The sequence below is a fragment of the Phyllobates terribilis genome, unplaced genomic scaffold, assembly GCF_046119375.1.
Source record: "Phyllobates terribilis strain yellow unplaced genomic scaffold, ASM4611937v1 Scaffold_3__8_contigs__length_932513732, whole genome shotgun sequence".
Lineage (NCBI taxonomy): Eukaryota > Metazoa > Chordata > Amphibia > Anura > Dendrobatidae > Phyllobates > Phyllobates terribilis.
The window spans coordinates 378,896,119-378,920,970 of record NW_027362763.1 but is presented as its reverse complement, the minus strand read 5'-3'; the positions used below and the strand labels follow the sequence as shown (position 1 = coordinate 378,920,970).

The window sequence follows — 24,852 nt, the reverse complement described above, 5'->3', positions numbered from 1 at the left end:
CAACTGCCAGCCTTCCTGCCGTGCTCATCTGCTGTACTGGTCAGCTCCTGTCATCTGACCTGTGGGAGTCACCTGCTCTCACACAAGGTCGGTCCCAGAGTGGCACCTGGTTCACCTGCCCGGTCCCTCCCTGGTTCATGGAGTCGACTAAGCCGCCGAGTGACCTGGGTCGGTCCAAGTAGGCACTTAGTTAAGCCCCTCTGGTCCTTCCTTGCACCGAAGCACAGAGGTTCCTTTTAGAACCCTCCTGTTTGTTTTTTTCCATCTTGTGTTTTGCGGTCACGTGACCATCTGCCTTTATATTCCAGCTCTGCCCTTTTGGCTGTGCTGGACTTCAGTGTTTGACTGTTTCTCTAGCCAGGTGCTTTGGTGCCTTTCTCTGTCAGCTCACTTTGTCCTTCTGGGACCTCTAGTACCTTTTTGTCAGTTTGTCTTTTTGTGTTCTGCAACAACTTTTCTGTTTAGGAGGAGTCCCATTTTTGTCCCAGTCCTTAGTTCTTTTAGGGACCCCTCCCCTTATGCTATAGTTCTTCGTTCAGACTAGCCGAGGACTAAGGCGGGTCTGTTCGCTAGGAACAGGCAGCGCGCTACATCATAGGGATTCAGCTTAGTCTTACTGTAGGGACAGCTTTCCCCTATCTTTCCTTAGTACTTGTTGAAGATCATAACAGTAAGTCCAGCAAAAAACTAATAGGAAGGTAATTCGGGGATATTATAGTTTCCGTCCAGGATTTGGCTCAATGCTTGCAGGGATTGTCTCTGGAGGTGGCCGAGCTACAGCAACACGTGAGTAGCTGTTCTGGAGCGCATTTTGTGGAAACCAAGGTAGGACTGCCTGATGTTTTTTATGGTAAACAGCAAGATTTTTTTTCCTTTAAAAATGCTTGTTTGTTATATTTTCGTTTGAGACCAAGGTCCTCTGGGAATGAATCACAGCGCATTGGTTTTATTATGTCACTTTTGCATAATGAACCACAGGGGTGGGCCTTTTCTCTCCAACCTAATGATCCCTGCTTAAGGTCTGTAGAAGAATTTTTTTCTGCTATGGGGCTATTATATGATGATCCTGATCGTATCTCATCTGCTGAGGCAGTACTCAGGTGTTTGAATCAGGGGTTAGGTGATGTTGAAAATTATTGCACACACTTCAGGAGATGGGCCTAATAAGTTAAATGGAATGATCCTGTGCTGAAATGTTTATTTCTTGCTGGTCTGAGTAAAGGGTTAAGGATCTGCTAATTGCATTCCCCGCACCTGAGACTCTGCAGGATGCCATGCAATTAGCTGTTTGTGTGGACAGGAGGCTGAGGTTCAAGCTGAACGAGGTAAAGACTCCTGTAATGTCAGTTCCTATTCCCCAGAAAATCTGCTCAGATGGCGGAGAACCGATGGAGGTTGGGGCGATGTCACTCCGCTTTCAGGAAAGAGACCGGAGGTTCGCTGAGGGATTATGTCTTTATTGTGGTAAAGCTGACCATTTGATTAAGTATTGTGAGCTTCGTTTAAGTAAAGAAAAAAAAAGGTCAGTTATGCCCGTATAGCTTGTTTATGCTCTGCAGGAGTATTTCTTTCAGGGAGTACTACTTTACACTTAATGTGATTGATAAAGGGTTTTTGGAAAACCTTAAATTGAAATCCAAACCGTTGTCATCACCTATTTCTGTGATTGCAATTGATAACACTTCCTTGAAATGTATTACTCACAAGGTTGCTGCATTTCTCCTCACTATCAATGGAGTTCACCAAGAAATTTTGGACTTGGTGGTTTTAGATAATTTACCCTCTCCGGTTGTTCTAGGATTGCCTTGGTTCAAACTGCATAATCCTTTACTGGACTGGTCTACTAATGTGATTAAGTCCGAAGTGCTATGATAAATGTTGTAATGGTCGCATTGCGGTTGTGGACAAAGGGGAATTACCTGTACCTATTCAAGATTTTTGGAGGGTTTTTTCGGAGGAGGAGTCACAAGTTTTACGTCCTCATAGGGATTATGATTGCGCCATTGAGTTTGTTCCGGGAGCTACTCTTCCCAAGAGTCGCTTGTTTAATCTGACTATCCCTGAAAGAAAGGCCTTGGAGGAATACATACAGACTAGCCTGGCTGCTGGCACATTAGACCTCCTAAGTCGCCTGTGGCAGTTGGATTTTTCTTTGTTAAAAAAAAGGACGGGGGTTTACGTCCATGTCTGGATTTTCGTGAAATTAATAAGATTACAGTACGCAATTCCTACCCATAGCCGTTAATTCCTGACTTGTTTAACCAGTTAGTGGTGGCCAAGTGGTTCTCTAAAATTGATCTCCAGGGGGCATACAATTTGTTACGAGTGAAGGAGGGTGATGAATGGAAAACTGCTTTTAACACTCCGGTAGGTCATTTTAAGAATCTGGTGATGCCTTTTGGTCTTACCAATGCATCTGCACTTTTTCAGAACCTTATTAATGACATCCTGAGACCTTTGACTGGTAAGAATGTGGTTGTCTATTTGGATGACATTTTGATTTATTCACCAGATCTAGAGTCCCATTGGCATAGTGTACGTGAAGTTTTGCAGTTATTGAGTGATAATTCACTCTTTGCTAAGCTGGAGAAATGTGAGTTCGCTGTGCAGAAAATTAGTTTTTTGGGCTACATTGTCTCCAGCGAGGGCTTTGAGATGGACCCTGTGAAGGTTCAGGCTGTGCAGGAATGGCCTAGGCCTATTGGTTTGAAATTTATAAAGAGATTTTTGGCTTTTGCCAATTATTACAGGAAATTCATTAAGAATTTTTCGGTAATTATTAAACCTCTAACCGATCTCACCAGGAAAGGTGCAAATACGGTCCAGTGGAATGCTGAGGTCATTGAAGCGTTTAAGTATCTCAAAGAGAGGTTCAGTTCTGCCTCTATCCTTATGCAGCCTGATGAGACCAAGCCATTTTTGGTAGAGGTCGATGCTTCATCGATGGGGGTCGGAGCAGTTTTGTCTCAGGAGAACAGGGATGAAGTACATCCTTGTGCCTTCTTTTTGAAAAAAATTTTGAAAATCGAACTGAATTATGATGTTGGAAATCGGGAGTTGCTGGCTATTAAACTCGCGTTTGAACATTGGCGTCATTTTTTGGAAGGCGCTAGATTTCCTATTCAGGTTTTCACAGATCATAAGAATTTGATCAATCTGGATGCTGCCAAGCGCTTGAATGCCCGTCAAGCTAGGTGGGCACTTTTTTTTTCTCGGTTTCATTTTTCTGTTACCTATATCCCTGGTACTAAGAATGTTAAAGCCGATGCTTTATCTCGCAGCTTCTCTCCTATGGTCGGTGTCGAGGAGGAGAGCATTTTACAGAAAGGAGTTGTGGTGGCGGCATTGGACTCCATTTTGGAGGATAGGATTCTGAAAGCTCAAGATGATGCCCCATCTAACACTCCCCATGGGAGGTTGTTCGTGCCCAGAACCTTTAGGAGAGATTTGTTTGTGGAGTGTCATGAGTCTCGGTTGGCAGGTCATCCATGAATTTCTGAGACTAAGAGACTTATCAGTCACAGTTTTTGGTGGCCTGGATGGCAAAGGGAAGTCATCAAGTGGGTGCATCAATGTACTGTGTGTGCTAGGTCAAAGGATTCACATACTCCTGCTGCGGGGATGCTTTGCCATCTGGAGGTTCCTAGTGCGCCTTGGACGCATCTCACAATGGATTTTATTACTGATCTGCCTGTGTCCGAGGGTTTTACTGTCATCTGGGAGGTCGTGGACCATTTTAGTAAAATGTGTCATTTGGTTCCATTCATTAAGTCGCCCAGCGCCAAGACACTCGCTAAGGCATTTGTTAAGGAGATTGTCAAGCTTCATGGCATTCCCACGGATATTGTTTCTGATAGAGGACCTCAGTTTGTTGCTCACTTTTGGCGTGCTTTTTGTGACAGGTTAGGAGTCCATTTGTCATTTTCGTCTGGGTATCATCCTTTTTGCGTTGTTTTGTGGCGGACAATCAAGAGGTGTGGTCTAAGTTTCTTCCTTTTGCGGAATTTGCTCTTAACAATCATACATCCTCCTCTGCTGGGTGTTCTCCTTTTTTTTGTTGTACTGGGAGACATCCGTCTTTTGGTTCGTTGCCCAAATTGGGGTCGGCGGTGCCGGAGGAGGAGAATTTTTCCAGTGATTTGGAGAGAGTTTGGACTAATGTACGTTGCAACCTTCAAGAGGCTAACAAGAAGTCCAAGAAGTATTTTGACAGGAAACGTAAGGAGGTTTTTTGTTACTGTGGGTGACATGGTTTGATTGTCCTCAAAGAACCTGCGGTTGAGGATTCCCTCTAAAAAACTGGGTCCTAAGTTTGTGGGTCCATTTAAAGTGCTTCAGGTTGTTAACCCGTCTGCTGTTAGGTTGGATGTCTCTACTTCCTGGAAGATTAATCCTGTGTTTCAAGTTTCTTTGTTGAAAAAGGCTGATGTGTCAGATAAGGATGCTACTGTCACAGTTCCACCTGTGGTGGAAGACGGCGAATATGAAATTTCTTGAATCTTGAATTCTAGATGGCATAGGGGGAGATTACAGTATCTTGTCTCCTGGAAGGGTTTCGGTCCCGAAGACAACTCCTGGGTAAGGATGGATGATGTCTCTGCTCCTAGGCTTATTAAAGCTTTCCACAAGAGGTTTCCGGATAGGTCTGGGCCTGGAGGATCCGGAGGATCCTCATAAAGGAGGGGGTACTGTTAGAACCCTCCTGTTTGTTTTTTTCCATCTTTTGTTTTGCGGTCACGTGACCATCTGCCTTTATATTCCAGCTCTGCCCTTTTGGCTGTGCTGGACTTCAGTGTTTGACTGTTTCTCTAGCCAGGTGCTTCGGTGCCTTTCTCTGTCAGTTTGCTTGGTCCTTCTGGGACCTCTAGTACCTTTTTGTCAGTTTGTCTTTTTGTGTTCTGCAACAACTTCTCTGTTTAGGAGGTGTCCAATTTTTGTCCCAGTCCTTAGTTCATTTAGGGACCCCTCACCTTATGTTATAGGTCTTCGTTCAGACTAGCCGAGGACTAATAGAAAAAAGAGAGGGGTCGCTCACTGGTCTATTCGGGTGCTCTGAAGAAAAAAGTAATCTAAATTGCAAAAAGAACTTTGGCACTCCATACATGAATATATAAGAAATATTGTATCTAGACTGATGTCACTTTGAAAAATTAAGTTTTTTTGCGCATAATTTGGCCAATTTATGAGTGCCCATCAACCACGACAAGGTCACCTTCGCATTATGGGTAACTACGCTACGCTACCACTGGATATGCCACTCTTGGGCTGTAAGCCTGTATGGACAATATGTCTCTGCTTGGGCTTTAAACCTACAATGTATGGGCTGGTAGAGCTAGTTAAAACCACCTGTGAATGAAAAGAAGGAATTAGTGGGAGGGACACATGGTCAGAAAAAAGGCTGTCAAACTTCTAATAGTGTGAACACGTACCTGCTGCAATGTCCCAGGTGCGGGATCCCAAAAATGATTAATAGAAAAAAGAGAGGGGTCGCTCACTGGTCTATTCGGGTGCTCTGAAGAAAAATGTAATCTAAATTTCAAAAAGAACTTTGGCACTCCATACATGAATATATAAGAAATACTGTATCTAGACTGATGTCACTTTGAAAAATGATGTTTTTTTGCGCATAATTTGGCCAATTTATGTGTGCCCATCAACCATGACAAGGTCACCTTCGTATGATGGGTAACTACGCTACGTTACCACTGGATATGCCACTCTTGGGCTGTAAGCCTGTATGGACAATATGTCTCTGCTTGGGCTTTAAACCTACAATGTATGGGCTGGTCGAGCTAGGTAAAACCACCTGTGAATGAATAGAAGGAATTAGTGGGAGGGACGCATGGTCAGAAAAAAGACTGTAAAACTTCTAATAGTGTGAACACGTAACTGCTGCAATGTCCCAGGAGCGGGATCCCAAAAATGATTAATAGAAAAAAGAGAGGGGTCGCTCACTGGTCTATTGTCGTGGCTGATGGGCACACATAAATTGGCCAAATTATGCGCAAAAAACCTTCATTTTTCAAAGTGACATCAGTCTAGATACAATATTTCTTATATATTCATGTATGGAGTGCCGAAGTTCTTTTTGCAATTTAGATTACTTTTTTCTTCAGAGCACCCGAATAGACCAGTGAGCGACCCCTCTGTTTTTTCTATTAATCATTTTTGGAATCCCGCTCCTGGGACATTGCAGCAAGTACGTGTTCACACTATTAGAAGTTTGACAGCCTTTTTTCTGACCATGCGTCCCTCCCACTAATTCTTTTTATTCATTCACAGGTGGTTTTAACTAGCTCTACCAGCCCATACATTGTAGATTTAAAGCCCAAGCAGAGACATATTGTCCATATAGGCTTACAGCCCAAGAGTGGCATATCCAGTGGTAGCGTAGCGCAGTTACCCATCATACGAAGGTGACCTTGTCGTGGTTGATGGGCACACATAAATTGGCCAAATTATGCGCAAAAAACCTTCATTTTTCAAAGTGACATCAGTCTAGATAAAATATTTCTTATATATTCATGTATGGAGTGCCGAAGTTCTTTTTGCAATTTAGCCGAGGACTAAGGCGGGTCTGTTCGCTAGGAACAGGCAGCCCGCTACATCATAGGGATTCAGCTCAGTCTTACTGTAGGGACAGCTTTCTCCTATATTTCCTTAGTACTTGTTGCAGATCATAACAGTTCTACCACCTGGACCCGTAACACCTACTTCCTAATAATGGGAACATTGTTTTCAGGAGGCCCTCCTCTAAGTCTCTTCAAAGGGGTATTGGGGTGCATCCAAATTTTCAAAGTGGTATTGGGGTGCGTCCAAATTTTGGGCAGCCCTGGCACTCACTGCATATGCAATAACAGTATAGGAGGCCCACTCTTTAGTAATGGGAACAATAAAACATAGCCGACTGATGGCTCTCTAAGAAGAGTGAGGGCCGACTGATGGCCCTTTAAGAATAGTAAAGGCCGCCTGATGGCCCTATAAGAATAGGTTTTGTGACTTTCAGAGTCCCTCATTCATAAATGAAACACAATGTGTCTTATGATATCTCACACATCACATGCCCAGATAAGGTTGTAAAATGTTAAAATGACATTTCTTGGTGAATGCATTTGTCATGGTTGAAATCAATGCCAATGTGAAAAAACGCATTAAAAACGCTATGTGTGAACATAGCCCAAGGTGTGGAGTAGCATTTTCGTTTTTGGTTATTTATTTTGCTTTATATTCAAGTCATTACCCTGGAAAGAATGTTCCTTAACATATTTCCCAGGTTTTATTGTGAGTCCGTAAAAGTGACATAATATCTCTGACAACGTTGTTGACAGAAGTGACCTGTGAGTCAGAAATGCTTCCAGGGATCTTCCCCATGCTGTCCCAATGTCATTTGAGCACTGTTCGTTTCGATTTGGGCAATTTTTAGGCCCTCAGCAGACCGCCGGGGGGAGCCGCCTGAAAAATGCTCGGGTCGAGCATCCGAGTATTCCAATGTGCTCGACACGAGCATCGAGCACCCGAGCATTTTAGTGCTCGCTCATCACTAGTAATTACATAAAACATTGATTTTATTCAGATTTATTTTTTCCTCATTCGCTTTGCATTTTGTACATATATATATAAAAAAACTAACTAAAAAACTAAAACTAAAAAACTAAACTAAAAAAGCATTCTTTCACCATTTTTTCCCACACCTAAATAAATTTTTTGCACAGTACTGCATATATTTTTTTTTGCATAGAAATAAATATCTTTGACTACAATATGATTTGAGAAGAGTTTTCTATTTCTCATGTATACACTGTGTTCCAAATTATTATGCAAATAATATTTTCTCAGATTTTCCCAAATTACCTATATGAATGGCAGTCATTCTAATTTTCCAGTCAAATAACTATTAGAGTACAATTGAAATGTTTTTGTACAAACTGCCTATGATAACTGTATATTTTTAAAAAAATAAAAAACTCAAACTGCACTCAAAATGCATGTTCCAAATTATTATGCACAGCAGTTTTCAACCTTTTCATTTTAATAAAGAACAAAAAAATTGTCATTTTTGAAATTATAAGCATTATCAGGTTATTATAAACTGAAATCAAACAGTTTTCAACTCAAAACTTTATTCTAGGCGATGTTACATTTGCACATAGGACCGCTTGTTCGAAAGGAGCTTCTGAACTCTCTCGTCCATTGAATTTGTCAGGTTTTGGATGGTTTCTGCTTCAATTGTTTTGCATGAGGACAGAATACCCTCCCAGAGCTGTTGCTTAGATGTGAACTGCCTCCCGACATCATAGACACTCCTTTCGATGATGCTCCAGAGGTTCTCAATAGGGTTGAGGTCAGGGGAGCATGGGGGCCACACCATAAGTTTGTCCCCTTTTATGCCCACAGCAGACAGAGATGCAGATGTGTTATGTGCAGCATGAAAATGATCTTGCTGCGGAATGCACGGTTCTTCTTCTTGAACCATGAAAGGAAGTGCTGTTTGAGAAACTCAACATACATTATGGAGTTCATCTTTACCCCTTCAGGGATGCTTAAAGGGCCGACAATCTCTCTCCCCATGATTCCAGCCCAAAACATTACTCCACCTCCTCCATTTTAGCGCCGTAGCCGTGTTTGCATGGGGTGTCCATCAACCAGCCATCCTCCACTCCATCCATCTGGACCATCGAGATCATTTCATGCATGATAATGCCCAGTCTCATGCTGCACATAACACATCTGCATCTCTGGCTGCCATGGGTATAAAAGGGGACAAACTTATGGTGTGACACCCATGCTCCCCTGACCTCAACCCTATTGAGAACCTCTGGAGCATCATCAAAAGGAGTGTCTATGATGGCGGGAGGCAGTTCACATCTAAGCAACAGCTCTGGGATGGTATTCTGTCCTCATGCAAAACAATTAAAGCAGAAACCATCCAAAACCTGACAAACTCAATGGATGAGAGAGTTCAGAAGCTCCTTTCGAACAAGCGGTCCTATGTGCAAATGTAACATCACCTAGAATAAAGTTTTGAGTTGAAAACTGTTTGATTTCAGTTTGTACTAACCTGCTAATGCTTATAATTTCAAAAATGACCATTTTTTTGTTCTTTATTAAAATGAAAAGGTTGAAAACTCTCCTGTGCATAATAATTTGGAACATGCATTTTGAGTGCAGTTTGAGTTTTTATTTTTTTTAAAAATATACTGTTATCATAGGCAGTTTGTACAAAAACCTTTCAATTGTACTCTAATAGTTATTTGACTGGAAAATTAGAATGACTGCAATTCATATAGGTAATTTGGGAAAATCTGAGAAAATATTATTTGCATAATAATTTGGAACAGTGTATATTTTAATAATGTGTACATTTTCATATCCCTATAATCCAATATATAGTGAAATATAACAGGTGGTAAATGATACTAATAATACATTTTAAATGACAGCATTGTAATTTAACTTGATGTTTTTTTTAGGCTGTGTGCCCACGATGCGTTTTTAAAGCATTTCCGCAGTGGCAAAAACGCTGTAGAAACGCTTAATAAATGCATGGTAGAAGGCCTGCCATGGTCCCCAATGATAATCCTCATGTGCTGTGCACATGTTGCGGAAATTTCCGCTGCGGATTATCAATGCGGAAAAAAACACAGCACTACCAATTATTTTGCGGAAGTGCTGCGTTTTCGCCGCCATTGACTTGCATTGAAACCCATGGATTACGCATCACTGCATATGTAGATGCGCATTCCACGCATTTCAATGTGCGGATGGTACCCGGGTCTAAATGACAGGAGACTCTCCTCTGGACCCGGGTACCATAGAACCTGTGAAAAAAAAGAATAAAATAAAAATAAATATTATATTTACCTTCTGATGGCCCCCACTGCGCTCGTCCTCTCTTGCCGGCAGATCGCGGTGGACTGAAGGACCTGCGCTGACGTCATAGTCATCTGACGGCAGGTCCTTCAGTGTACCGCGAGCTGCCAACAAGGGAGAACAGAGCGAAGCAAGACTACGGGGGCCATCAGAAGGTAAGTATAGATTAATTTTTTTATTTTTAACCATTCTTTAAGGTCACACTATATAAATCCATGCCATTTGCATGGATTTATATAGTGTGACCAAGTTGACAAGCACTTTCCAAGTGATGCTAAAATTGCTTGGAAAGCACTTGTCAACCTACATGCGGAAATGCATGTGAAGAATGCTTCACATCCGCATGTCCCTGGCAGGAAAAACGCATGTACAATCCGCATGCGTTTTTTTCTGCCAGGGAGATGCAGAAATGCTCGGGAAAAATCCGGAGCATTTCTGCATTGTGGGCACATAGCCTTAAAGTGACATTACTTTCCCCTTTTTTATTGTTGCTAAATAGATATGAGCTGATCATGTGAGATCAGAATTCACCAATTTTGACAAATTTTCCCAAAAAATACATTTTCTGTGAATCACAATACTGCAAAACCTCTATTTCTCCAGGAAATATTTGTGAAACACTATGAGGTCTCCTAAGAGTGTAGTGAATTCCTTTGAGCTCTTTAATGCAAACTCAGCCATATTAATGTCTCAACGACCTCAATATATATCCAGTAGTAAGCAACAGCCTATCTAATATCACACAGCAGAATCAGACTTTGTAGGTAAAGTTGTATAAATGGTCCAAAAATTATTCAATTTGGGCAACAGATGCCTGCTTTGCTGTGCAGTGCAAAAGGAAGAAGGTGAGGCTTTTCACGGAGAATGGTGCTAGGTAGGTTCACATGACAAAAGTAAGCACCTGCAACAATCCACTATAATTAGGTGGCTTATATGGTGCTAATATCGGATTATTACAACAAGGAAGCTTCAAAAAAATAATTTTTACAACATGCACACTTTGTGATGTAAACAGAACATCCCTATCATTTGCAACTTTGGATTATTATTTACAGACTGAAACAACACTTTCATTTTCAATGTAGTTCATCATTTAGTAGTACAGCACAGTAAAACTAAGCCTTTTTATATCCTCATGTGTAATGAACTGTGGGCTCTCACCTCCTATCCCAATGTTGTAAAATGCTAAAATGGCACTCTTTAACTGTCCCTCATTTTTTATCGTCCCTCTTGTAGTTTGATCCTGAATTAGAGCACGTTATGCGATAGATGCAAAACATTATGGTAAAACCTTCATGGCTGTACATAATGTTGTTAGCCCCCTCTATGAGTCTTCAGCATTGTGAGAAATTGAGGTAGGCATTAAAATGATTAATAGCTTTAATAATTAAAAAAAATTCTACTGCAACCTTTTTGTATATTCTTGCATTGGACTTTTTCTCTGTCATTCCTCCTAGAATTTTATTAATAAATTGACAAATGGTTGTTTCTGGTTGGAGGTGTGTCCCTACACAGTCTAACAGTCCAGTCAGTGCATCAAATCCCAGACTCTGTACTTTGTAAGACACAACTCTTTGATAAGGGGAACATCAGTTTGATAATTAAGGGAGAAACATTCAAAAATGCACAATTCAAAATCCTTAGAAGCATTTACCAAACAGATATGTCGGAAGAATGGATAGGTCCTGTTTAAACATTAGAATAATAGTACAGTAATATTACCAACCTGCATAATTCATTATCAAGGCAGCTTGACACCACATGAAGACAAGACACAGGAACATCAGAATGAGATATGCATGATTTGCTATGCAGGACATCTCCAGCATGATGACATGTTTCATGAGATTGATTGCAATCACAAAAAGCCAGCATTTGAGACATATTGAAAGGCATAGTTTCATAAAATGACCGTATTGTTCTCTTGCAGTCTTTCACATTACATGCAGTTCCATTGGCTCGACAAGCCGTCATAAGGGCAGCCAAGTGTCTATTGCACACTGAATCTCCAACACACAATTTGGCAACATCCAAGCATGATTTGGGACCTTCAAATTCTGTAAAGAAAATTAAGCAGTACATAATATGCATTATGATTAATTCAATAAATACAAAATTTGATTAATTAACAAATACTACGGTAAAAGTTAACAAATGCAAAAAATTTTATGTACCATTGCATACAAAATTGATTTAAAAGAAAAAAAGGATAGGGAAATATAACAATAAAAGATGTTGTATAGCATCGCATAAGTAAATTTGATTGGTTTTCATGGTGTTCATCATGGTGTGGGTGGGTTAAACATAATTATCCTCACTATGTTGTAGGCACTTTTTAATACTTTTAAATCAGTTTTTACAAAAGGATCAGTTCTAATGCCAGTCAAACCTACTGGCAACCAAGCTTTTAGCCATTGGACTACATATAATAATTAGCTTTTTTCTATCTACAGCCAAAAGATTAAGTTTTGTATTGTTGAGTAGTTGATGAACAGATATATTCAGTATTTTCCCAATGTGTGAGAACATAACTATATATTTCAATTTTATATGATAAAAATATAGATAATTCTTTAACTTTTTAAGTTAAAATGAGATAAAAGTAGGTTGAAAAGCCACAAATTGATTAAAAATTTGTTTTGCTGATGCAGTCGTACACAATTTAGTTCATATAGGCACTTGAACTGGTCAAAAAAACAGGAAAAGGATAAAAAATGCTTCTGGATATGTTCTTCCAAAGAAAGATCATCCATGACAGATGGTTCATTGGATTATCAGATAAAATAAATTAAACATGCCCAATTTTGCTCAAAACGAAGTCAAAGTGTCATTGGTAGGCTTAAACAATGAAAAATGTAAACTTTAGTTTAACGTGTGTGAACACTTTCACTGTTTACATAAAAAGGGATCCAAAAGTGTTTTCAAGTGAAACTATGGATAAGAAAAATGTGATTACATTTAGTTAAACTTTTCACAAGAGTGTACAATTAAATTTAAAAATGATGGTGTTGTAAAAGAGTACCGCATTGTTCGGACTGTAAGGCGCTCTCTTTTTCATCCAAAATTTTGGAGGAAAGTGGGGGGTGCGTCTTATAGTGCAGATGTACCCTATGGTTGCGGCTGTGGCTGGGGGGGAGCGACAGCGGTGGAGGAGTGGGTCACAAGAGGCAGGAGCCATGGGCTGTGCCTAACACTGTGCCCACTGTTAAAGAAAATGAATATTCACTACTCTCCACGCCCATCTCTTTAAAAGCGGGTACAGAGATAGCTGCAGCTGCAACTCTTGCAGCTGCTTTTCGATCACGTGTGCCCGCTATTAAAGAGAATGAATATTCATTGCTCTCCACTCCTATGGGCATGGAGAGCAGTGAATATTCATGTTCTTTAACAGCGGGCACACGTAATCTCCCAGACTCTGCAGGAATCCGGCAGCTGTGGCCAACAGTGTGCCAGCTATTAAAGAGAATGAATATTCACTGTTAATTCTCTTTAATAGCGCCCATGGGGGTGGGAAACAGTGAATATTCTGTCAGCTGATCTCTGTGTGTGGGAGCGCAAGGCAGTGACGTCATGCACTACTTACAAGCTGCCAGCTGCTGACAGCAGAACAAGATGCAGCGCTGGAGCAGAGGGAAGGAAGGTGAGTAGAATTGTTTATTTTTTTATGTGCGCAGCGTGATGGGGGCCATGCATACCAGGATGGGGATGAGGGGGCCATGCACACCAGGATGGGGATGAAGGTGCCATGCATACCAGGATGAGGATGATGGGGCTATGCATACAAAGATGGGAATGAGGGGGCCATGCACACCATAATGGGGATGAGGGGGCCATGCATACCAGAATGGGGATAAGGGGGCCATGCATACAAAGATGGAGATGATGGGGCCATGTATATCAGAATGGGGATGAGGGGGCTATGCATACCAGGGTGGGTTTGGGGGACCATGCATACCAGGATAGGGATGAGGGAGCCATGCATACCAGGATGAGGATGAGGGGGTCATGCATACCAGGATGGGTATGAGAGGCGCCATGCATACCAGGATGTAGATTAGGGGCATGCATTCATGGATAGGGATGAGGGGGCCATTCAAACCAGGATGGGAATGGGATAGAGGCCATGTATACCATAATGAGGTTGAGCAGTGCCATGTATACCAGGATGGCGATGAGGGGGCCATGCATACCAGGAAGGGAATGGGATGGAGGCTATGTATACCAGGATGGGGATGAGGGGGCCATGCATACCAGGATGGGCATGGCGGCCATGTATAACAGGATGGGGATGAGGGGGCTATGCAGCCATGCATACCAGGATAGGATAGGGCCATGTATACCAGGATGTGGATGGGTGCCACGAATACCTGGATGGAAGGGGCATGTATACCAGGAAGGGGTGCCATATATACTTGGATGGGGTGCCATTTATACCTGGATGGGGAGCCATGTATACCTGGATTGGAGGCCATGTATGCCTGGATTGGGGGCAGATATACCTGGATTGGGGACCATGTATACCTGGATTGGGGGCAGATATACCTGGATTGGGCACCATATATACCTGGATTGGGGGCTATATATAGCAGGATGGGGACGTATATACCAGGATGGGTTATATTAGTACAGAATTGGGGGACATTACCCCTATAACAGTGTCAGCAGCAGACCCCCCCCCATAAGAGTGTATCATGAACACATTTTTTGCTTCAATTTTTTTTTCTTTTTCCTCCACTAAAACCTAGGTGCGTCTTATGGTCTGGTGCGCCTTACAGTGCAAAAATACGTTAATACATATTGTTGCTGTAAAAGGACTCATAAATTATGGTTTTCATAATTATTGCCTTGTTTGTTAATAAAATGTAACATATTTGTAAGATACATTACCCATATTCTCCAACGAGCTTGTATCCCAATCTAAATTCATTGTCCCTTGAGAAGAATCTGAAAAAAAATAAAAAAACTATATATGATAAAATTATTAATATATAATTAATATAATACAATGCATGTTTATTCCATTGTTAAATGTTTAACCCCTTCCTGACAGGGCTAATTATTATTTTTTTCTTCTAAGTGTTTCTTTCCCTTTTTTTCAAGAGCTATATTTTTGTTTTTCTTATTAACATAGTTTTAGGAGTTCTTTGTTTATGTTGGATGAGTTGTAGTTTCTTGTGGTGCATGCTAAAGTTTTTATTGGTACTAATTTGGGGAGCATACACTGTTTTGATTGCATTTTGAAACAAAGGTTTGGTAACCGGCCAACAAATGACAATTCTGATATTCTTTTAGACATAGTTTTTTTTCAGACCAATTACAGACTTTGCATTTCTTTTTAATGCACAGTGAATTGATTTGCTACCTATCAAATTTTTGAGACAATTCAGCAGAGCTGGCAAATTAAAATTTCAAAAGATTTGCTCATTTCAAATTATATTGTCTAAGTAATTTTATTTAAAATTTGACCACAACATAAAGATGGCACACATTTCATTTTGAGTAAGTATCAAGCTGATGCAGATTAACCATAATGCTGCAGTGCACTATAACCAAAAATTGATACCTTCATAATATATGCTTCATTTTCATTGTATGTAAGACTACACAGATAAGTAAAGATGAGTGTTTCTAATAAAACTATAGTAAAAGAGTAAAGGGAGAGAATTTTATTTTGTACTGACACATGAATAATACATTTCATTATTCTTATTGTAGAAAGCCCATCATTGTCGTCTTGTTTTATTGAAGCATTTAAAGTTTCATACGTTTCTCATTTTAGACTTTGTTCTCTAAGCTTCAAGCCTACTGTAATATATATTATCTACTAATCAAAAAATGAAAGATTTTCTACAACAGATGTAGAGAAAAATGGAAGAAAATACACTGGGCAGAGCAGGTTATCATTTTCTTTTTAGTAAGAGCAGACATTTTTGTAATTGCCAGTAATGCCATTGTGTTCAGAGTAAACTATACTTTATATAATTCTTCTTTATTTGATCTTAAGAAATTAAGGATTAAAGAAATGCCATTAAATCATGACATAGTGTCAAGGCAAGGAATACACAATCTGAAAATTTAAGAATAGGGTTTGCAAAAGTAAAAAACAACTTTTATTTCCTTTTGGAAAAGCCTTGAGCTAAAATAAACATAATGGATCTTTGAAGTTTGACCCTACATAATAGAACTAAAACCCCCAAAAAAGCCTTTTATGCAGACCACCAAAAACTGCCAAAGAGGATATAGGTCATTCCTTTCTGATCTTTTTTTTCCCTGAAGTTAAACGGTATCAGAGATGATGCTTATCCCTACCTACTCTACTGAAATCTACAAAGTAAATAAAAAATGGGATGAAAATTGAAAATAAATGACTGGTCCTATAGACATTTCTAGGCTCATTTTCAGCTTATTGTATATGATGCTTTAAAAAAACTTTTTAGTCTTTTCCCTAATCTTAAAGGTAACATATCACTAAGATGTACAGTGGCATGTAAAAGTTTGGGCACCCCTGGTCAAAGTTAGTTTTATTGTGAACAGTTAAGCAAGTTGAAGATGAAATGATCTCTAAAAGGCCTGAAGTTAAAGATAACAGATTTCCTTTGTATTTTAGGCAAAAAATATATATTTTTTAATCTTTTACATTTTAAAAATGATGAAAAAGGAAAATGGACCAATGCAAAAGTTTGGGCATCCTGCATGGTTAGTACCTAGTAGCACCCCCTTTTGAAAGTATCACAGCTTGTAAAAGCTATTTGTAGCAAGACAAGAGTCTTTCAATTCTTGTTTGAGGGATTTTCATCCATTCTTCCTTGGAAAATCCTTCCAGTTCTGTGAGATTCCTTGGTCATCTTGCATGCATTGCTATTTTTAGGTCTAGCCACAGATTTTCATTGATGTTCAGAAGAGGGGACTGTGAGGGCCATTGTAAAACCTTCAGCTTGCACCTTTTGAGGTAGCCTATTGTGTATTTTGATGTTTGTTTAGGATCATTAACCATTTGTAGAAGCCATCCTCTTTTCAACTTCAGCTTTTTTACAGATGGTGTTATGTTTGCATCAAGAATTTGTTGAAATTTCATTGAATCCATTGTTCCCTCTACCTGTGAAATGTCCCCTGTACCATTGGCTGCAACACAACCCCAAAGCATGACTGATCCACCCCCATGCTTAATAGTTGGCGAGATGTTATTTTCCTGAAATATGGTGGCCTTTTTTCTCCACACATACCTTTGATCATTGTGGCCAGAGACTTCTATTTTAACCTTTTCGGTCGACAGAACTTGTTTCCAAAATGTATCAGGCTTGTTTAGATGTTCTTTTGCATACTTCTGATGCTGAATTTTATGGTGAGGCTGCAGGAGAGGTTTTCTTCTGATGACTCTTCCATGAAGGTCATATTTGTGCAGGTGTCTCTGAACAGTAGAACAATGAACCACAAAGCTAGAGTATGTTAAATCTTTCTGTAGGTCTTTTGAGGTCAAGCGGGGGTTCTGATTTGCCTCTCTAGCAATCGTACAAACAGCTCTCACTGAAATTTTGCTTGGTCTTCCAGACCTTATCTTGACCTTCACTGTTCCTGTTAACTGCCATTTCATAATTACATTTCAAACTGAGTAAAGGGCAACTTGAAAACACTTTGCTATCTTCTTATAGCCTTCTCCGGTTTTATGGGCCTCCACCATTTTCATTTTCAGAGTGCTAGGCAGCTGCTTAGAAGAACCCATGGCTGCTGTTTTTTTGGCATAAAGTTAAAGGAGGCTTGGTTTTTATAAAGCTGGGAAATTTTCATCACCTGGCATTTCCTAACGATGATAGTGAACAAGCCATAACCCTAACAGGCTAATTAAGGTCAGAAACCTTGGTCACATTTATCAAAGCACACAAATCTCCAAGGGTGCCCAAACTTTTGCATAGGCCCATTTCCCTTATTGTAATTTTTTAAAATGAAAAAAAAGAGCATCTATATACTTATTTGCCTAAAATACAACTGAAATATGTCATCTTTAACAATATGCCTTTTAGAGATCATTTCATCTTCAACTTGCTTAACTGTTCACAATAACAATGATTTTGACCAGGGGTGCCCAAACTTTTACATGCCACTGTACATGACTCATTTAGGAGTATGCATCAAATTTGCAAATTATTAAGCTTAATATAACTGAGAAAAAACCTTAATGAACCTGCCTTCTACTCATTTGAAATTTCCCACAATAAAAGACGAAAAATAATAAAACACCATATTCCTCACCTGTACCATGATAATCCATTAATGGCCATGTCCCACGACGATTCAGATGATTTGGAGAGCAGTGATATCAGTGATGCAACTGCTCTCCACGTAAGCTGGAACACACTGAGACAAGAGTGTAACTACGCTCTTGCACTGTGTAGCGCTGATGTCAGAAAGGTCACTGGAGTTCACAGCTGATGAACTCTGGTCACCTCACTGACGTCACTGGTCGCATCATGGGAAAATCCTCATGCAGCGAGAGGTGCAATAAGTGAGGTGACCGGGGTTCATAAGCTATGAACTCTGATGACCTTTCTCACATCAATGCTAGAGATGAGCGAACATGTTCGGAAAATGTTCAGTTTTTTCAAATTTAGCACGAACATTGCACATTCGGATTCGTGATATAACACCAGAGCGGTTTCACTGAAAATAGGCCCAATTTGACAAAAGTGTGGTAAATGATCCCATTTCCACTACTGTATTTTTTAGGACTTTGGCTAGGGTAGTGGTGCTCTATGATGAGCGGTTGGGACGTATTTGATGGGGGGAGGTGGTGTAGAGAGGTCAGAGTAGCGGCGGGCTGTTAATCTTAATTTTTTTTTCTCTTAACCTAATGTTTGCAGATTCCAGCAAGCCAATCAGGATGCAGGAATCATCCAAAACATCCAGACACAAGGGCTTCTCTCATTGGCTACAGAAATCATATGTTCCTCTCCATGTAAAGAGTGGACATGTTTTAGCACCATTTTGTCAGTGTTATAGAGAAGAGAGGCTGCTCCTGATGCTGCGCCTTGATCCTGAAACATTTGAGATAGTTAGCTAGGAGGTGGCTTTTAAGTCAGATTTTTTAGATTTATAGGATCCAGTGTGGCTGGGAAGATCAATCATTTTTACTATTAGTATGGTCCAGAGAGAGACAGCAGGCCACATTTCAGCATAAAACTCTGCTTTGTAATGATGATATTGTGTTCCACGCAGGAGTACACCTTTGAAACTATATTTTTTCTGTTACTACCTTGATACATACAGCAGGCCACATCTGAGTTGTAATTTTTTTTGCACAGAGATTCAGCTTTATCCAGAGCTCATCCACAGTAAAACAAAATCTAATTTCTTCTTTTACTAACGTCATACATACAGCAGGCCACATCTCAGCTTGTACGTTTTTTTCTGCATATATTCTACTGTATACAGGCCTCATCCACAAAAAAAAAATCTAATTTCTTCTGTTACTAACATGATACATACAGCAGGCCACATCTCAGCTGGTAAGTTTTTTGCGCATATTTTCTACTGTATACTGTCATTATCCACAGTAAAAAATCAAATTTCTTCTGTTACTACCGTAATACATACAGCAGGCCATATCTCAGTTTGTAATTTTTTTACACATATATTCTACTGTATCCAGGCCTGATCCACAGGAAAAAAAATCTAATTTCTTTTGTTACTAATGTGATACCTACAGCAGGCCACATCTCAACTTGTACGTTTTTTTGCTCATATATTCTACTGTATACAGGCCTCATGCACAGTAAAAAATGTAATTTATTCTGTTACTACCGTGATACATACAGCAGGCCACATCTCAGTTTGTAATTTTTTTACACATATATTTTACTGTATCCAGGCCTGATCCACAGGAAAAAAAAATAATTTCTTTTGTTACTAATGTCATACATACAGTAGGCCACATCTCAGCTTGTAAATATTTGTCACAAATATTCTACTGTATATACACCTCTTCCACAGTAAAAAATTGAATTTCTTATGTTTCTAACGTGATACATAAAGCAGGACACATTTTAGCTTTAAATTCTTTGTTGCTGATATTCTTCCCCATTTAGGGGTTCACATGATAAAATCTAAATTTGTTGTCTTACTACTGTGCTACATAATGCAGGCTACATTTCATCTTTTAATTCTTTGGCGCTGATATAGTTCTCCATACAGGAGTTGACACTGATATAATCTAATTTTTTTCTGTCACTACAGTCCTACAGAAACTAGGCCACATCTAAGCTTGTAATTGTTTTGCGCTGAGATTCTGCTGTATCCAGGGCTCCACAGTAAGAAATATAATTTTTTCTGTTACTATCGTGTACAGAAACCAGGCCACATTTGAGCTTTTAATTATTTTGTGCTAGTATTGTGCTACAGCCAGGAGTCCACATTTCAGATTCTAAATTGGTTGTGCCAATAGGGTGGTCCTGAAAACATGCCACATTTCAGCATTGGACAGGGTTTGGAGCAGCATTTCTAGCTTAAACTTTGATCAGTAACTGGTAGATGAGTGACAGGAATGGAGGCCTGGTGCTCTGAGAGCTGTGCCAAATTCAAGCAACACACATGAAGAAGACCCAACTTGGAGACCAAACATTTCCATAAATTATGGGCAGATATCACTAAATTGGCATACATTTCTATTTATTTATTTATTTTACTCATTTACAATGAAGGAAATAATTATTTGATCACTTGCTGTTTTTGTAAGTTTGCCCACTGACAAAGACATGAACAGTCTATAATTTTAAGGGTAGGTTAATTTTAACATTGAGAGATAGAATATCCAAAAAAGAATCAAGAAAATCACATTGTATAAATTAGATCATTTTTTTGCATCTTGCAGTGAGAAATAAGTATTTGGTCCATTACAAAACATTATGAGTTCTGGCTCCTACAGACCAGTTAGATGCTCCTAATCAACTTGTTACCTCCATCAAAGACAACTGTCTTACATAGTTACCTGTATAAAAGACTCCTGTCCACAGACTCAATTAATCAGTCAGACTCTAACCTCTACAACATGAGCAAGAACAAAGAGCTTTCTAAGGATGTCAGGGACAAGATCATTGACCTGCACAAAGCTGGAATGGCCGACAAAACCATAAGTAAGACGATGGGTGAGATGGAGACAACTGTTGGTGCAATAGTAAGAAAATAGAAAAAATACAAAATGATTGTCAATCGACATCGACCTGGGGCACCATGCAAAATCTTACCTCATGGGGTATCCTTGATCATGAGGAAGATGAGAGATCAGCCTAAAACTACACGGGGGGGAATTTGTTAATGATCTCAAGGCAGCTGGGACCACAGTCACCAAGAAAACCATTGGTAACACATTATGCCTTAAAGGTTTAAAATCCTGCAGTGCCCGCAAGGTCCCCCTGCTCAAGAAGGCAAATGTGCAGGCCTGTCTGAAGTTTGCCAATGAACACCTGGATGATTCTGTGAGTTATTGAGAGAAGCTGTGGGGTCAGATAAGACAAAAATTGGCATTAACTCAATTCGCCGAGTTTGGAGGAAGAAGAAGGATGAGTACAACCCTAAGAACATCGTCCCAACCGTGAAGCATGGTGGGGGAAATATTATAATTTGGGGGTGCTTTTCTGCAAACGGGACATGACGACTGTACCATACTGAAAGGAAGATGGATGGGGTCATGTATCACGAGATTTTGGCCAACAACCTCCTTCCCTCAGTAAGAGCATGGAAGATGGGTCATGGCTGGGTCTTCCAGCAAGACAATAACCCAAAACATACAGCCAAAGCAACAAAGGAGTGGCTCAAAAATAAGCAAACTAAGGTCATGGAGTGGCCTAGCCAGACTCCAGAACTTAATCCCATAGAAAACTTATGGAGGGAGTTGAAGCTCTGAGTTGCCAAGCGACAGTCTCAAAATCTTAATGATTTAGAAATGATCTGCAAAGAAGAGTGGACCAAAATTCCTCCTGACATGTGTGCAAACATCATCATCAACTACAAAAAACATATGACTGCTGTGCTTGCCAACAAGGGTTTTGCCACCAAGTATTAAGTGTTGTTTGCCAGTGGAATCAAATACTTATTTCTCACTGCTAAATGCAAAAAAAATATCTAATTTATACAATGTGATTTTCTTGATTTTTTTGAATATTCTATTTCTAAATGTTAAAATTAACCTACCCTTAAAATTATAGACTGTTCATGTCTTTGTCAGGCAAACTTACAAAAACAGCAAGGGATCAAATAATAATTTCACGGAGCTTTACAGACATTATAAATTTCCCCATAGTAGAAATAGTTTAATGGGGCTCTGACACCCCTTCCACTACAGGAGACACATTAGATGGAGACTAGTGTTGAGCATTCCGATACTGAAATATCGGGTATCGGCCGATATTCGCGGTATCGGAATTCCGATACTTAATTCCGATACTTTTACAATATCGAATACCGGAATCGGAAGTTCCACTAATGCCTGCGCTCTGCAGTGTCTCTGAAGGATGACAATCTGGATGGCAGCGCTCAGCTGCGATCTAGCCTGTCATCAGAATGCCATCCCAGCGTGAGAGAATTCTCCTCATTGTTTAAAAGCCGGCGGGCAGTAAAAAGCCGCCGGCTTTTAAACAATCACACAGCCCGATACTGCTTCCCCGCAGCCTCCGACCCCGATCCTCCGCTCCCCTCGCCACCTCCCATCCCGATCGTAAGTTAGGACCGGGCGGTGGAGCGCAGCACCAAGGAGCGGGGAGCGAAGGACCTGGGCGGGGAAGCCGACAGTGAAAAGACTTCATCGCCGGCTTTCCCGTTCTGTGCTGTGCTTTCCCGCCGGTTATTTCAAATGAACAGCTGAGGTATCAGGTGATGCTGATCAGTTGTTCATTTGAAGTAGCCTCGGTGCCCTCAGAGGGTTCATGTGAGTTCATGCTTGACTGCATTGCATGAACTCACATGAACTTTCCCACGGCCACACAGGTCAGCCTCACCTCCCAGACCATCAGCCCGTCATGATTAGTGTGTGCGCGATGTCTGCGGGTGTGTGCGGTGTCTGTGCGATGTCTGCGGTTGTGTGCGGTGTCTGTGCGATGTCTGCGGGTGTGTGCGCGGTGTCTGTGCGATGTCTGCGAGTGTGTGCGGGTGTGCGCGGTGTCTGTGCGATGTCTGGGGGGTGTGTGCATGCAGGCAGACATAGGCCGATGTGACACTACTACTCCCATCGGCCTATGTCTGTCCCCCGTCCACTCGTGCCAGCAGGATCAGCTCGATGGGAGCAGTAGTTCCCATCAGCCTGATCCTGCTATTTAAATTGCCCTACTGTGTCCCCAATAAATTTTAAATACATTTCATTGGTGGCCAGTGGTTACCTACAATAAATTAGTTCATACATTACCTGTCCCCGCCGATCGCCACCTAAAATAAAGTAAAAAATAAAAAACTACACCTATACTCACCTAGATACCTAATTCCCGGAAGCCATCGATCTCCTGTATTAAAATCTAAAATAATAAACCACAACCTTATCCTTACCCCTCCGTAGTAGTCCACGAGTGTCCCACGATGATCTCCAGTTTAGCGCAGCCACATAGAATGTGACCGCTCTGAACCGCTGCCGCCGCTAGAATGCCGGGGCCGTAAAGCAGCCCCGTCATTGCATAAGCGGGTTCGCCGGAGTTCAGGCAGCGCTGCTCCGGTTAGCTCCTTTACGGCCCTGCTGTATCGTGAGAAATTCCCACGGTACAGCAGTGCTGTAAAGGAGGTCTCCGGAGCTGCGCTGCCTGAATGCACTCCGGTGACCTCAGTCAGGGGCTCCCGCTGTCGGGAGCGGACGTGTTCCCGGCAGCGTGAGCTTACAGCAGCCATCCACAGCTGTCACCATCTCCAGATGTGACAGCTGTGCATGGGAGATCAGCGCAGGAATGTGGACAGGTAACTATTTTTTTTTTTAGTAAACTAAGAATTAAATAAAATGGTGGGTTTTATTTCAAATAAATTATTTTTTTCTGGGTGTAGTGTTTTTTTTTCTTTTTAACACTTTGTAGATTAGTAATGGGGGTGTCTTATAGACGCCCATCTTTACTAACCTGGGCTTCATGGCAGCTGGCGCTGACATGAACCCCAACTCTATTACCCCTTGCCACCGCACCAGGGCAGCGTGGAAGAGCGAGGCTAAGTGCCAGAATTGGCGCATCCTATGGATGCGCCATTTCTGGGGCGGCTGACGGCTGGTGTTTCTAGCCTGGGAGGGGGCCAATATTCATGGCTCCCTTCCTGGGCTATTAATATCAGCCCCCAGCTGTCTGCCTAGCCTTTGCTAGCTATTAAAATAGGGGGGACCCCACGTCATTTTTTGGGGGGTGTCCCCCATTTTAATAGCTAGTAAAGGCTAGGTATTCAGCTGGGGGCTGATATTAGTAGTCTGGGAAGCTTCGTAGGTATTACCCCCTTCCCAGGCTTCAAACATCTGCCCCAGCAATCGGCTTAACCTCCGCTAGAGACTAAAATTATAGGGGATCCCACGCCAATTTGATTTTTAAATAAATCCTTTATTTTAACACTAAATGACATTTGAGGAGTTAATAAAGATGCAGTCCCTAAATTATTATTTATTTTTTAATTAATTTTTCCCAAAAATTTTGACGTGGGCTTTGCCATATTTTTGTATGCCAGCCAGGTACAGCATCCAGCTTCTATGAACGCGCCAGGAAATTCATGAAATAATTAAAAAAAAATTGATGTGGGGCTTCGCCCTATATTTGTGTCCAGCCAGGTACAGCAGGCAGGAACGGGCTGCCCCCAACCACCAGCTGCCTATTTGTACCTGGCCGGACACAACAATAGAGGGAAGCCCTTTGTTTTTTAAATTATTTCATGAAATAATTAAAAAAAAATTGACGTGGGGCTTCGCTCTATATTTGTGTCCAACCAGGTACAGCAGGCAGGAACGGGCTGCCCCCAACCACCAGCTGCCTATTTGTACCTGGCCGG

General features: G+C 40.9%; 1 protein-coding gene across 1 annotated transcript in view; it reads right to left on the bottom strand.

Moving 5' to 3' along the window:
* Positions 1–24,852, bottom strand: part of GFRAL (GDNF family receptor alpha like) — a 199,403-nt gene that overhangs the window by 68,320 nt on the left and 106,231 nt on the right. Inside the window, exons 5-6 of the mRNA XM_073675429.1 lie at positions 14,758–14,814; positions 11,597–11,927 (exon numbers count right to left, since the gene is read on the bottom strand). Coding sequence (XP_073531530.1) covers positions 11,597–11,927; positions 14,758–14,814 — 388 coding nt within the window. The remainder of the gene's footprint in view (positions 1–11,596; positions 11,928–14,757; positions 14,815–24,852) is intronic.